We start from the raw sequence: 14,169 nt of genomic DNA on the forward strand, positions 1-14,169 counted from the left end.
CATTCTCCAACACTTCTCATCACTTTACAGTACCGACCCCGTCTCTAAATCTGTCGGAGCCCTTATTTAACTCAACTACGACCTTGCTGCACTCCTAGAGGGACTTCAGCTGGCTTTACATAACTTCTAGCATCCATAGTCGAGGTCAGCAGCTCTTACAAGTGGTCATTTATGCACAGATAAATGACAACATCTCTTCTAATCTCAAAGAAAAACATTTTGGGAATAACTCGTGTTTGCTTTCTTTCTGACGTTTGATAAGAAGTATGATAACACTCCCATGAATACGCACTAAGTATGAAGCTAGCACGAGCAGTTACCCGTAGCATAAAGATGCTAAGCTAAGTTAGCCAGCTGCTGACGATAGCTTAATATTCACTGTACAGACATGAGAATGGTATTAAGTTGAAAAATATCTTTAAAAGGTAAGATATTGACAGTTGGTAAGGTAGCTAACATGCTAGTTTTGGTAAGCTAAACTATCATTGCATCATTGCACGTTCACCACTGATTCATAGCTAGCAGAAGGTTCAATTGTGTGCTGGCATTCAAATCTTGATATTCACATTTGTGCTTACTGATTTGTCTGCTAGCTGAGCAAAATGCTTAACAATTCCTTTAAAGTTGATAAAGTGACAGTCTGTTAGCTAGCATACTATTATTGGTAGGCAAACATTCACTGTGTCATTGCTTACACATGAATCACTGATTCATAGCTAACAGAAGGTTGAATTGTTTGCTTGTAGTCACATATTAGCATCAACATTCATGGCTTGCTGCTAGCTTTGATGAGCTACGACAAATAACCAAATAGAGTTTAGTGTCGCCTGAATCTCGAGACAAATCTATTACAATATATACATCATATTTGAATTTTTAAGTTATGGTGAATAGTCCAAACAAAAATACAGCTATATTTATGACAAATCTCATCTCGTATTGCACACATTTTCCAGTGGAGCTCACTGATTGCCTTAGGTGTGGTTGCTAGAAGTGTGGTAAAGTAACTGCATCGCCTCAACTTACATTTTCGATTTACGATGTCAGTCCATGCCACAGAGATGTTTAAAAACTCCCCCCCAACTACAACTCTACCCCTCCCTTCACTTCCCATTCCCCCTATGGTCATTGAGAGCTCCTGTTGTGTTTACTACAAGGCTCCCCCGGGTCCTTCGTTGCTCCACCGTAAACCTCAACTCCGCTCTCGGTCCAGGGGGCCACACTGCCCTGGGTTACTCTGCCACAGCGGGCCAAGCTAGCCACCTGGTTGGAAGACAGAACCCGGTCCCAAAGACCCACCTGGGATAGCTCTCCAACCAGGGCCTGGGATGAGTCAAAACCTCCACCTAGGGAATCCTTGAGAGAAAAAGGAGAGAAGACGGATCACTGAAAGGATGTGTTTGAAAAAACTCTTTTACTTTCATACACACAGCGGCTCAGCTTCAACGGTTTTGTTGTGTAGAGCTCGACTGTGTTCATTCTTGCAGGAAGATGAATGAGATGTGAAAAAAGTGACTTGAATGCAAGACTGCTGGATTAATGTTGAATATCTACTGCATTGTACCGCACTGCTCTACTCGACTTGACCCGCTCTTTTTTGTTGGCCATTAGCAAAAGTTATGGACAGTACTTGGTCCTTTTTTTGAAGGATCCAAGCTGAGTTCATAGGCCTTCTAGGAGGTAAAGTAAAAACACAACAGACCACTGATTGGGCCAAGATAAAATCTAGCGGGACACGGGACACCTTGCACAAAAATGCAATCTTAAAAGTCATCCACAATTATTTATTTGACCTGTTTCTAAAAAAATCCAGCCCACATTCCTACAGAATACTACGCTGTGTTGGCAAAACCTTTCTCTGTTTGGTTGTTGATAAAAGGATCCAGTGAGCGTTGCTTGAAGGCAGATTTAAAAGGCGAAGCAAGGGCGTTAATCTAAAAATATCACTCACAATGATTGTGTGCTATCCGCAGTGTAGAACTAAATAAAAGAAAGTACAGCCTGGTAGTTAAAAGTTACTTGAGTTGAGTGGAGCAAAGCCATACCATGCAGTGGGAATGCAGCTTTTGAATATTACCTCTCACACACACACACACACACACACACACACACACACACACACACACACACACACACACACACACACACACACACACACACACACACACACACACACACACACACACACACACACACACACACACACACACACACACACACACACACACACACCTTATCTCTCTGGTTAGCAGCGTACTCCAAACTAAATTGAATTTGTAGATTTACTGTGTCTTTCTCCAAGGCTCTCAAAGTGTTTTTATTTATTTACTACCTTTATCTACGCCTTGTGGAGAAGTCAGTAAATGAATAGCCTTGCAGCTGCACAGGCTATTTTACTGTTTGCTTGCAGTGCTGTAGTCAGCAGTACCCTAAGGGGATACCAAATTTGATTTCTTTGCGAGAAATCATGTAACTCTTTTCCTCATTCATGCACTTACTTGCTCCTGCCCGAGTATGAGCACTCCTCCAGGTTTGATGTGATGTCCCGCTGCCAGTCCGTGACCTTCGCCCCTCAGCTTTCCCCCCTGGTAGGCCTGCCAGGCTCCTCCCTTTTGGCTCCATGTCACACAGATGTGCTGCCAGCTGCCTTTAGAGAGGTTAAGAGGCAACTGCACCACCTAGGAACCAAAGAGCAGTTCACATAAAGCACACACACACACACACACACACACACACACACACACACACACACACCACAGAATTGTAGGTAAGAGATGTCATCAGGCTAAACAGTCCTCCAACATCTTATTTGTCTCGTATTTCTTCAGCTGCATGATATATTCCAGCAGTCCCAAAGACATCCTGCTACCTTCAAGGACACAGAACTTTTCCCCTAGGAATCTATTACCATAGTGAATTCATTAAACCATACCTGAAGCACAGCGCTGCATTTCATTACCCTGCAGTGCTCTCAATGTGGTTTGCAATTCAAACATAAGAATGAAGCTATTGAACTCGTCTGATAAATATGCTCCTCCATATGATGTGTTCTAGTTATGTGTCATTTGATATTCCTTCTCTAGCTACACTGGAACCCGCAAAATGATGGTCGTTCCCCTGGGAGGCTAGGTGGCTAAGTTTTCTTGATTGTCCGTTTACAAACTTTCCCTGGGGAAATGCATGTAGTGATGTTTTGACATATGTCTTTGCACATAATAAGATAAGATAAGATGAGAAGTACTTTATTAATCCCAAACTGGGACGTTTTTAAACAAAACAAGGCATTGAATTTGTGTTGCCCTTAAATAGAGCAAGGGTAGCTGTTTACTTGGTGCTGGCTGTAGCTGCATACTGACTTGACCAATATGAGTATGTATCTCTACCTTTGAAAGAAAGTGAAGAAACATGTTAAAACTGTTGCATCAGTTTAGATACACAGTGGACGCTCAGTGTCAATACCTTATCATTGATGAGCAGCTCAGCGGGGGTGTGCAGGCCTTGCAGCAGCACCAGTTCATTGGGTTGTTCGGAAACAGCGTAAGACAGAGGCGTCCCGATCCCTCCCTCCGCGGGCCGCAGCCACAGGCACATGGTTAAAGCCCGCAGCGCTGGGATGGAGTGTTTCACAACAGCGTACATGTAGTTCGTCCGAGTCGGAAAGGACAGCCTGTATCCCTCTGGGAAAGAATGCCCTGAGACACCTGTAGAGCGCGGAAACAACATAAGTGGAAGAGAGTGAAAGCAGAAATCAGTTCTATCTGTCAAGAGGATCAAATAGATTTCCTGCTTTTCTCATCGACAGAAGCTCTACTTTTTCACATCAAAACATCGGATCTGTCTTTTTCAAGCTGGCGATTGATTTCAGAGTCTTTCTGATCTTTTTGAACATGATTTATTCATCACGAAGAAACCCCATGGCTTGATTTGATTAACAGTCATACAAAACTGAATCATCCGAGGTAACTTTCACAGAACATTCTTTCTCATCATTACCGACTTCAGTGGTCATGCAAGACGTGATTCATCAAATTCCCTATAATTTCATTTCCGTTTACCCATTAAATCAAACACACACATTGTGATAACATCTGTCTTCTCCTCCTGTGTGGTAATTCCTACCTCCCTCCAGTCCTGAGATTCGGTGGTGTAGTTTATTAATGCCGTGGTCGATTTCTTCTCTGTGTTTCTCTGTTTCCAGCCTCAGGGTTCTTTTCTCTTTCTCCAGCAGCTCCACCTTTCTTTCCAGCTCACCTTCCAAGTCTTCCATCCTCCAGGGCCTCTCGGCGCCAGCTCTGTGCCCCGGATCAGCCAACCTTTCTTGGCCGCCGGTCGTCACGCCTTCTTCTGGCGCTCCTGAGGTGGTGCTGTCCGTCTGGTTGTGAGTAAATGGGCCAATGTCTGCCTGCAGAGGAGGGACACCGTGGTTAAAAACTGGTTCAGAGAGTGGGGTTTATGTGAACATATTGTACCCTTTGCACTTTCTGTGATGTTTAAACACTTCTAAAGTTCTGGTAATATAGTGCGTTAGTATATATAGTCTCCACTTTAGGTTGGTTGCGTGCCCATGTGAAGAAAGTTATTACACCTGATTAATAATTGATTTCGCTGGGACATTACATCACGCCTGGGGAAACAACTAGGAGCTGATTTAAACAGGTTTCATTATGCTGTAGGAAATGTTTGGTCCTTAAAGGATAGTTCAACATTACTTCAAGGACTTTTTTCTGCTGGGTGAAGGTTGCCAGGTACTTCCCAAGAAAAACTCATGCAAACAACTCCCCATAAAACACCAATTGCTGTTTCCTAATCTTTATAAATGTTTCTGTAAGCGATGGGACAAGAAGCGTTTTAGTTTGCTTTTCCTTTTCAGTCTGGGTAGGATTGACTGAATCCTTTTAGTGTGTTTTGGTTGCATGCTGTTAAACACTCCGTGCGGAAAGCTAAGTATGCTAAACGCTTCGTGCAAAATGCAATCAGCGTCCATACTTAAACCATTTCCATTTTTTTTGCGAGCTATTGTCTCAAGATGCTAGCAGGAGGAGAAAGTCCAGGCCTGTATAGCTGATAGCTAATCTGGAACTCCCAAAATGTTAGCCGTCGCCCCCAGAAGCTAAATCATTATCAGACTTATCCTTTAAAAATACATTTGGTCTTTGTGTTACTCAAATTAGGTATAATGTGCTAATTAGTGAACTTTAGACAAGGCATTAGGGGGAGTTTGTTACCTTTGGACCGAGCCAGGCTAGCGGTTTCCAGTTTTATGCTAAGCTAAACTAGGCTAACTTGATACTATAGCTTTAGCGTAGAGTACTGAGAGGACAGATATGAGTGAATCTTCCCCACCTATAGCAAGAAATCAAACAAGCATATTTCCAAAAAGGTAAAAGTATTTCTTTAGTTGTTTTAACTTATTGAATCTCAAAGCTAACCACAGTTCAGCTACAACATGGTAGCTTTGGCTACATTGCTTGAATTGCTTCTGTTTTATTTTAGGTTTTATTTGTTGACGTTTTCCCAACGCTCTGGAACTTCTGGCATACACTGAAGCTGGGTTTGTACTTTAAAGCATACACATAAAGTTAGGGTACAAAAAAAAGCAAAAACAATCAACTATTTCAGTCAACAACACATTTTCTTTCTGGGCTCAAGGGTAATAGTTCACTGAAATAAACACCCGAAGGGAGGATTGTGGGAAATACAGACGCTGCAAGATTCCTAAAACCTGCGTGGTCCAGTATATCCACTGAGAACCATTTTTCATGGTGTAGAAATACATACTCTCCTCAAGGGAGTCATTACAGAAAACATATTCAGTACACCTGCAGTCCAGAGCAACACAGAAAGCCACACAGTGTGCAGCTTCCACCTTTATTATATGAGATGATACAGATAAACTAAGGACATACGGGATGGGATTTTCCAGCTTTTATCCTGAGGATCAGCTCCATTTTGTGGTAAAATCAACACCAAAAATGCTTGAATTATTGAACCCAAAATGATCTGTGTGCACCTTGCTGCAGTGTGGAGGGCGCACTACGATGCTTTAGCTTTCCTGGGTCTCGGAATGATGAGTGATGTACTCTCACATATATCTGACAGTTCTGTTATGGAGCCTGGGGTCGGCCTTCGAGGCAGGTATTTACTCCTGCAGATGTCAAACTTTTCTATAGAAATATTGCAAATACCTGTGTACATACAAAACTTGATTTATTATAAGGGTGTTTCAAGCATCTCTACTGGTCTTAAGACATGAAATAGAGTACTTTATACCAACACATCCACGTTAACTTGGTCATATGCTTGCCTCTTGTGTTATCATTATTATTATTAAGTATGATAATGATAAAGATTTGGTTGATTTTCCTTTGATTTCCCGCCATCAGCAGGTTAGAAACATTGTGTTAGTCTTTGTTGTTCATTGTCTTCTCCTGCAACAGGATTGGCTGTTGGATCATTTGAACAATTTGGATTGGCTTGGATCAATTAGTTGTTGACATGCTATAAATAGAAAGCGCTATCGTTCATCGATTCGGGAATTGGGAGGAAATTAGCCACATTACCATACTAACACACTAAGTTGGAGAGTATGATATACAAAATAATAAACATCAGCATGTTAGCATTATCATTGTGAGCATGCTACAGTTGCATATTTATATTGTCATGTCATGGTGTTGATGTATTTCAGATGCTCAACAAAAACTCTAATTTTAGCTCAGAAAGCCACAATTCTGGGGCAAATTCAATGGAGCTTACGTGTCGGCAGAACGGGTCAAAATAAAATAAAACATTTCAGGATTAGAGATGCATAAAGGTCAAACTTTCAGAGCCCATATGGTGCTAACCCCGGCGCGGATTCTCCTTTTCTTTTTCCTACAAACTTATTTTATGTAAATGTTAAAAAGCTGAGAATTTGCGAAAAATTGCAAATGAGTAAATGCAGTGATTTATAGACTGTAGATCTTTCGGATCCTTTCATTCGCATTCTGACTAGACAAGCTTTCAAAGTGAGTGCATGTATTTTTTTGCTATGTAAGGCAGATTTAACGTACCATCAATGCTGCCTTTTTTGAATAGGCCTAATGTTAAACTACTGCATGAAAAGGTTTCAGTGTTTGATTGGTCATATGCACAGCAGATACAACGTATATGTTGGCAATGAAAATCTTATGTCCCATGCTCCTCCAACAACTCAACATTCATGGTGCAAATAAGATAAATAAAATAGTGCAAAAAGAGAGAAGAATATTTACAATAACAACAATAAAGATTTGAGGATGTGAAATATATACATATGTGGAATACATTGAGAGTATTTAAATACTTTACTCTGTTGAATGAGGAGGTATGGGCAGATGCATATATTACGTATGATGTGTATAATATATATATATGTATGTGTGTACTATAAACAGATGTGAGTAGACATTCACAGAGCTCAGGAGTTCAGCAGTCTTATAGCCTGTGGTATAAAACTGTCCCTGAGTCTGGTGGTCTTGGTCCGGATGCTGCGGTACCGTCTGCTAGACAGAACAGATTGTTGCTGGGGTGATGGGGGTCCTTTATTATCCTACCGGCCTTCTTCAAAACAAACCCATGTATTTTTTATATTTGGAATAAAAAAGCCACATAACAGGCTAGAAGACATGACTCCTCACACTGATTCAAAATACAGCCTCAAGCCTACTGAAGGTAAATCACAGTGCTAAAAATCTCCACTCTCGAGCTGGATCAGCATGACATCACAGAGCACTTACGATCATTAAGACTCTGGATATGATGGAAATCTTACTGATGTTGCAGGAAGAAAAAAGCATAACTGCTCATACTGCTATCAGAGATGTGGTACCAAATGTAATGGAATAGAAATGGAAAATCATTACAGCCACTCACACCATTTGTCACCATTTCCCCTTCTTTGCCTTAAGTCTGCATAAAGGGAAGCTAGTATAGGATCGAACTGGAGACAGAGCATGAAAAGAGGTTCCTTGTTTGGGTTTTATAGGAACATAATGTAAAGTACTGTTAAAATACATATTTCATTCTGGTGATATGTTGTATTTACTACTACTACAGCAATACATCTCCACATTAGGTCTGTTGCATTCAAGGAAAGGTTATTACACCCAATGAATAATTCATTATGGTGAGACATTACATCACAGCCAGGGATACAACGAGGGGCTGATGCTGTGGTTAATGTTATGTTTCGTCCTTAATGCTAACTTTCAGGTTCATATTTGTACTGTGTGTCTCTCCTGGGACATGTCTCCATGCTTTAATGTTCAAAAAGCTCTTTATGTTTCTCATACTGCCTGTTCTGCAGCACCTTTTTTCACCCTCTGTCTGAACCAGAGCCCAGTCTGCTCTGACTGGTTAGCTGGACGGCTCCGGATGTGATTGGCCAACTGCTTAGAGATGTCCCGCCCCTTATCCTATCACGTGCAATTTGTGCGAATACAATACTACGTGTTATATTAGTCGGGGTTGAGGGAAAAATATAATCCTTGCAATATTGAGCACATTTTTCAATTAAATTGCAATCTGCCTCGAAGCAGGATGTATATTCAAGGGGTGCCTAGTAAGTCCCACTCACAAATGAGTGAAAATAAGACGTACTAGGATTTGTTTACCCTCAGACAGAGCCAGGCCAGCCGTTTTTCCATGTTTACAGTCTGCTAAGCTAGGCTAACTATATAGCTGTACACTGAATGGACAGGTATGAGAGTTGTATGAATGATCTCATCTGCCTGGAAGCAGGATGCATATTTCCCAAAAATATTCCTTAAAGTTGTTCTCTCTACATATACCGTCTTAAAGCCTAAGACTGAATGCTAAGGGTTGTGGAGAAAACAGATGAACATTTAACCCACTTATCTGACCTAACTGTATCCCCAGATGTGTACTTTTTCTTCTTCGTTTACCAGTACACATTGGAAGTAAACATCCCACCAGTGTTAATGAAATACAGTAAGGCTAAGAATACCCCGTAAATAGAAGCACACACTGGAGTATTGTCTTTTAGGTTCAACTACATGTCACCCAGAGACCTTGAAAATCCGTGTAAATCGCACCCTGTAAAAGAGAAGTGTGTTCCTGAAAAACAGTGTGATTATAATTCAACCCTTAAGCATTCTTGGGGATTTTATCTGAGAGTGGCGACGACGTGTCCTACATACACAGCCACACAGTGAGGAGTACAACTGCAGCTATGTCTGCGATCTCTACGAATATAGGCAGCTCATGAATTATGTATGTGATTTCTTTGGCCGAAAATGAGGTTATACATGATCAGATCCTGGTGAGGGTTTCATGTTACTCTGCTTTACTCTCTTCTCCTCCCCCCTTACCTTTATCCTCATGTACCCTCAGCCATCCTCCCCCTCTTATCTCCCACTTAACTCTCTCTGTTAACCTTCATCTGTCTTCCTTTTCATTCTAAATCACAGTCTGTTTTCTTGGAGTGAAAATCTACTGAAGCACGCTCGTCAAACCAATCGTTAGATGCATAATTAAAGGCAGTAAAACTTAGATCACTATCTGTTGATGATTTCAACATTTAACATCAATAGCAGTTCGAATTGATTACAATTCACAGTAAGTATGCTGTCAAAAAGGAAAGGGAGTCTGGCTGCCAACATATCATAGATCTTTTGGATAACTCACTCGTTCTCATTCAAAATTGAAACCCTTGCCTTTTAAAAAACAATTATGCATGTCCATGAATCCTAAAAGGTACTAAGAGTGAATAAGAGACGTGTAGAGCCAGATATCTACACAGATGATCAGATATTAGAGTGAAATGTAGCTACAGTTCAGGTTTTAAAACAATAAAAGCGCATATCACGAAACACCATGTGAATAATGCTCCTGCATTGCACACTGGTCTTGCAACATAATCCTGCACTATTCTACTTCTACTCTGTCTTCTTACACTATTTGGAGTGTTTTTTAATTGGTTTTATGTCTTATTTATGTTGCATTGTTGCAGCAGCCTGGGACTTACGCTTTTCATTGCCATAAATACCCTGTCGCTACTGTGCATATGACAATAAAGCCTTTGAATCTATGTGGAAATGAACACTGCTTTTTTTCTATCTGCATACAGGAGGGGATTTATAAAGGGCTGATTTACTTCACATACCTCCAGTTTCTCTATGCGGTCTTTGAGCTGATTGATTGCCTGCTCCAATTCATCCACAGCCCTCACGGTGAGCAGGTGGACGCTCTCAGGTGTCGAACCCGGGCTGTCCCGCACCATGATTCGCTCCAGGTGAGTCTCCTCCGCGGTGCCTTTGCCCCCCCACAGCCCCGCAGCGCTGCTTCGTCTCTCCGCGCTGCTCTTGCCGTCCAACCCCTTCTCACACTCGGACAGTTTCCCCGTCAGCTCCCGGATGGTCCTCTGGTCCGTCAGTATCTGGTCCTTCTGCTGCAGCACGGTCTGCCGGAGCTCCTCTGCGGTGGTGCGAAGATACCCCCAGTCTTCCCCGGCGTACAGCGACGGGTCGTCCGCTTGTTGCTGAAAGTTTTTCGGGTTGCACTCTCCAGCTGGTATCGGTGTACAGATGAGTCGACTCACCGTGGGGTCGTGTCCGGTGAGTCCACTGACCCCGTCCAGCCCACCTATCCCAATATTGAATGTGGGTGCTTCTGAATCGGGTGTTTCAGAACCATGGAGAGCTCCAAGAGATCCGGGCCGAGCCACAGAGCCCGAACCACCCGGGCTCTGCGCGTCCGGATACAGAGAGTGGTTGTCGGCCGGGGGTCTCTGTTGAGCCGCGGCAGCCCTGGAGGATCCGGTGTGGACAGCTGCGATGATGCAGATAACCGCTCCGATGAAGGCCACCATCCCGGCGGCTAAAATAATAACGATGAACTTCAGGTTTGCGGCGGGGGAGATCGATTATTAGAAAAAATCTAATAATAATAATAAAGACTCAAACTGAAAAAAAGCTCCAAAGTCTCAAATTATAAGCATGTCTCTAAATGTGGAAAAAAAAACCTTTACTTTTTCCCTCAAGAACAGATGATTAGAAAATAAGAGATCTGCACCATAATTGAGTCAACAGAAAACATGAGAAGCAGACAGACTCTGGTACACCTCCTCCCCCCATTCAGCGCGCATGTCCTCAGTATTCAGGCAGAAATACAGCCTGTTAATACTGAAGCAGAATGGGGGAGGGGGTGAGGGGTTAGTGAGTAAAAGAGAGAGAGAGAGAGAGAGCCATGCAGTGTTATAAGCACATTTCTCTATTTTATCTTCCTCCTGTAGCCGAGAGCTAACTTTTCCAGCAGTATTCAATCTGTGATAATACCCTATTCTATAATAAGACACGATTACTCTCAATAACACATCAGATTGTATATCAACATGTGTTAAACTCCACATACAGCGCCAAAAACAAGGTACATTTTGGTCTTCTTTGTGAGATTTCTATTTCCGCAAGGTGGATTTTCTATATCATCACAAAGTGTTATGTCCTTTCCCTTCGGCTTAATATTTTTTGCTCAGCAACACCTCATAGGACTACTATAATGCGATGTGAGCATGGTCATAAGTCAGCCTCAAGGCCCCCTTTAGCACAGCTCTACTGCAGCAGAGATGACAGAATAACGGCCCTAGAGGGAGTGTGTGTGTGTGTGTGTGTGTGTGTGTGTGTGTGTGTGTGTGTGAGCCCTATAAGCGGGTTTCATTGAACCATGCTCACCTGTAAAAATACATTTTAATCTGGATGTGCACAAACACATGTAATGAAAAATACATTTATGAGCATGCATTAGAGAGAAAGAGGAGCAGAGAAACAGACGAAGACAGGTGTGGGAAAACTTTTCACCAGTTGTATAAAATCAGTGTGTGATGTGCATTCTCACACGAGTATTAAAGGGGATTTAAGCTAAGACTTCCCAGAGTCTCAGGCGAAAGGAAAGATCCCATATAAGATGTGCGAGAAGGGGGCAACGGCGTGAGACATCTTGAGACATCGTGAGACATGTCTGCAGCAGAAAATAGCTCCAGCCCTCGGTCTTCACAGGAACACTAGAATAGCAAAGTGGATTGTTAAGTACTCCTGCAGAGATGGAGACGAGAGCCTGCCGAGAGTAAATGCAAAAACAGAATCACACAAGAACGATGTCTGAGCGGCAAGCATTTGTGTTCATAAAATGACGCTAGTGGCATTTCTCGGGTGTAAATAGCTTTGCAGCAGCAGTAATGTGGGTTGCGGAACAACACCTAATGATGCTTGTAGCTTCAAATAGTTTCTATCTCTGTATTCCAGGAAGATGAACATGTAAACACACAAATAGGGCTTCCTAAATCGATGCACTTGAGTATTAAAACCTATTTTCCTTCCATTGAAATGTCAAAAATGTCCCACACTACAGCGGATTACATTTTTAGTCCACTGAATCTGAGATGTGATATAAAGTGCATTAAAAAGTCCACTGTGGGTGAAGCATTCTGGACTCCTCAGTTGCTGATCGTAACACAACGCTGATCTAATGTTGACAAAAGCCTCCAGTTGTGGACAGTAAGCTCAGTTCATCTTTGAAGTCACCCTTGACCTCTTTGTTGCGTGTTGCAGTGATTTGAGAGCTTTAAAAGTTCTTCTTTGTTGGGGATTTTTCATCTTGTTAATGCACTTTTTGCACAGGATTTGATCCATAATCTATACCAGGGGATTTCAGAGCTGCTCAGTAACTCAAAAAGATAAAAAACAGTGCTCCTACCAGGAAATGTGGTGCCATTGTTTTTCCATTGACTTTGAAAGTAAGAGACTTAACCTCTCATGAGCTTTGGAGGCAAAATGAAATGTGACAGAGAAACATTTGTTTGGGTTACTGTTGTGTTTTCTTCTTCTGTTGCATTTATTCTGTAGTGTGTGCTGCTCCTTTATCAGCTTTAATTCAATAACCTGTTCAACGGTCACTGTGTCAGCAGATTGATCAGTATTTCTAAAGCCCCTTATAGTCTGCAGTGTTGGAAAAAAGTACGTTTTGGATACTTGTTCTTTACTTTTGAGTAGTATTTTGTTGATTTGTTATGCTACTTTATACTTCTACAACACTATACGAAGATAACAATGTATTCTTTACTCCTCCTTAGCATTTACCTCGTAGTTACTTTGCAGTCTTAAGAGTTTACGAACATATTACAGAATAAATTGCGCTGTAACAGTATATCAAAATGAAAGAATGTATTTGTTATCTAACATCTCGTAACATTGAAATGCTGCCAATATAATACAGTTTTTGACAATACTTTGCCTATGTAAGCTTTTTACTTCAATACTTCTAACTTAGTATTCCTATTATTTATTTTACTTAAAGGGGCCTGTGGTTAGGGGTGTGGTAGGGTGTGGTTAGGGCGCCGGCTGCTGGAGAGGTAGGAGTGGCTCATCCGGAGGCCAGACAGCTGATCGGGATCAAGTAATGAGGCACTGATTAAAGTCATGGTCGTAACCTGGTTCTGGTCTCTTTTGCAGTAGACTGGGTCCTGAGTGATGACTGTCTCCCCTCCCAGGCCAGACGAGAGCGACTAGCCGCCAATAACGTTGTGAACGTACTGTTCAGGAATAAATATCCATTTAGTTTCAAAGTACCCGTCGTCCTTCCATCATTGGGAACCCAGGTGTGAGCCTGAACGCTCACAGGGCCCTATTATGCTTGTTTGGGTTTTCCCTTTCCTATAGTGTGCTATAATGGTGTAAATGGTCTGCAATGGCTAAGATCCCAAAGTTCCCAAAAACTCCAACACATTGTACGTGATGCATGCAGGAACTCTCGAAGTGGTTTACCAATTAGAATCGGAAGACACACAGTGAAATGTGTCCTCTGCATTTAACCCATCCTAGCACTAGGAGCAGTGGGCAGCTACTGTGCAGCGGGGATTGGAGGTGTCCGGTGCCTTGTTCAAGGGTGCTCCAAGTAGCAGTCCACTTTCGATATTTCAAGTCTGTTTGGGGACTTGAATCGGCAACCCTACGATTCCCAGTCCAAGCCCCTACTGACTGAGCCACTGCTGGACAATCACAACTGAGTAGGCTTGCTAACCAATCAGAGCAGACTGGGCTCTGGTTTCAGACAGAGGGTGAAAAGAGGTCCTGCGGCACAGGCAGTAGCTTTCTGAACATTAAAGCATGGAGACATGTCCCAGGAGAGACACAGAAT

General features: G+C 42.3%; 1 protein-coding gene across 1 annotated transcript; it reads right to left on the reverse strand.

Moving 5' to 3' along the window:
- Positions 1-253: 253 nt before the first annotated feature.
- cbx6b (chromobox homolog 6b) lies at positions 254-11,117 on the reverse strand. Its single transcript, XM_063903131.1, has 5 exons — positions 10,145-11,117; positions 4,120-4,402; positions 3,460-3,701; positions 2,499-2,678; positions 254-1,356 (listed from the first exon to the last, which is right to left on the reverse strand). The coding sequence occupies exons 1-5, from the start codon at positions 10,847-10,849 to the stop codon at positions 1,126-1,128; spliced, it is 1,641 nt and encodes a 546-aa protein (XP_063759201.1). The 5' UTR covers positions 10,850-11,117; the 3' UTR covers positions 254-1,125.
- Positions 11,118-14,169: the final 3,052 nt, after the last annotated feature.

The sequence above is a fragment of the Eleginops maclovinus genome, chromosome 16 (assembly GCF_036324505.1).
Source record: "Eleginops maclovinus isolate JMC-PN-2008 ecotype Puerto Natales chromosome 16, JC_Emac_rtc_rv5, whole genome shotgun sequence".
In the NCBI taxonomy this organism is placed as follows: Eukaryota; Metazoa; Chordata; class Actinopteri; order Perciformes; family Eleginopidae; genus Eleginops; species Eleginops maclovinus.

Bases quoted from the DNA above. Each gene is read 5' to 3' on its own strand.
- cbx6b (XM_063903131.1), bottom strand. From the start codon at position 10,849: ATGGTGGCCTTCATCGGAGCGGTTATCTGCATCATCGCAGCTGTCCAC. The intron at 4,403-10,144 runs GTATGTGAAGTA...CCTCCTCTGCAG, and splicing joins ACCGCATAGAGAAACTGGAG to GCAGACATTGGCCCATTTAC. The intron at 1,357-2,498 runs GTAAGTGCATGA...TTTTCTCTCAAG, and splicing joins TCATACTCGGGCAGGAGCAA to GATTCCCTAGGTGGAGGTTT.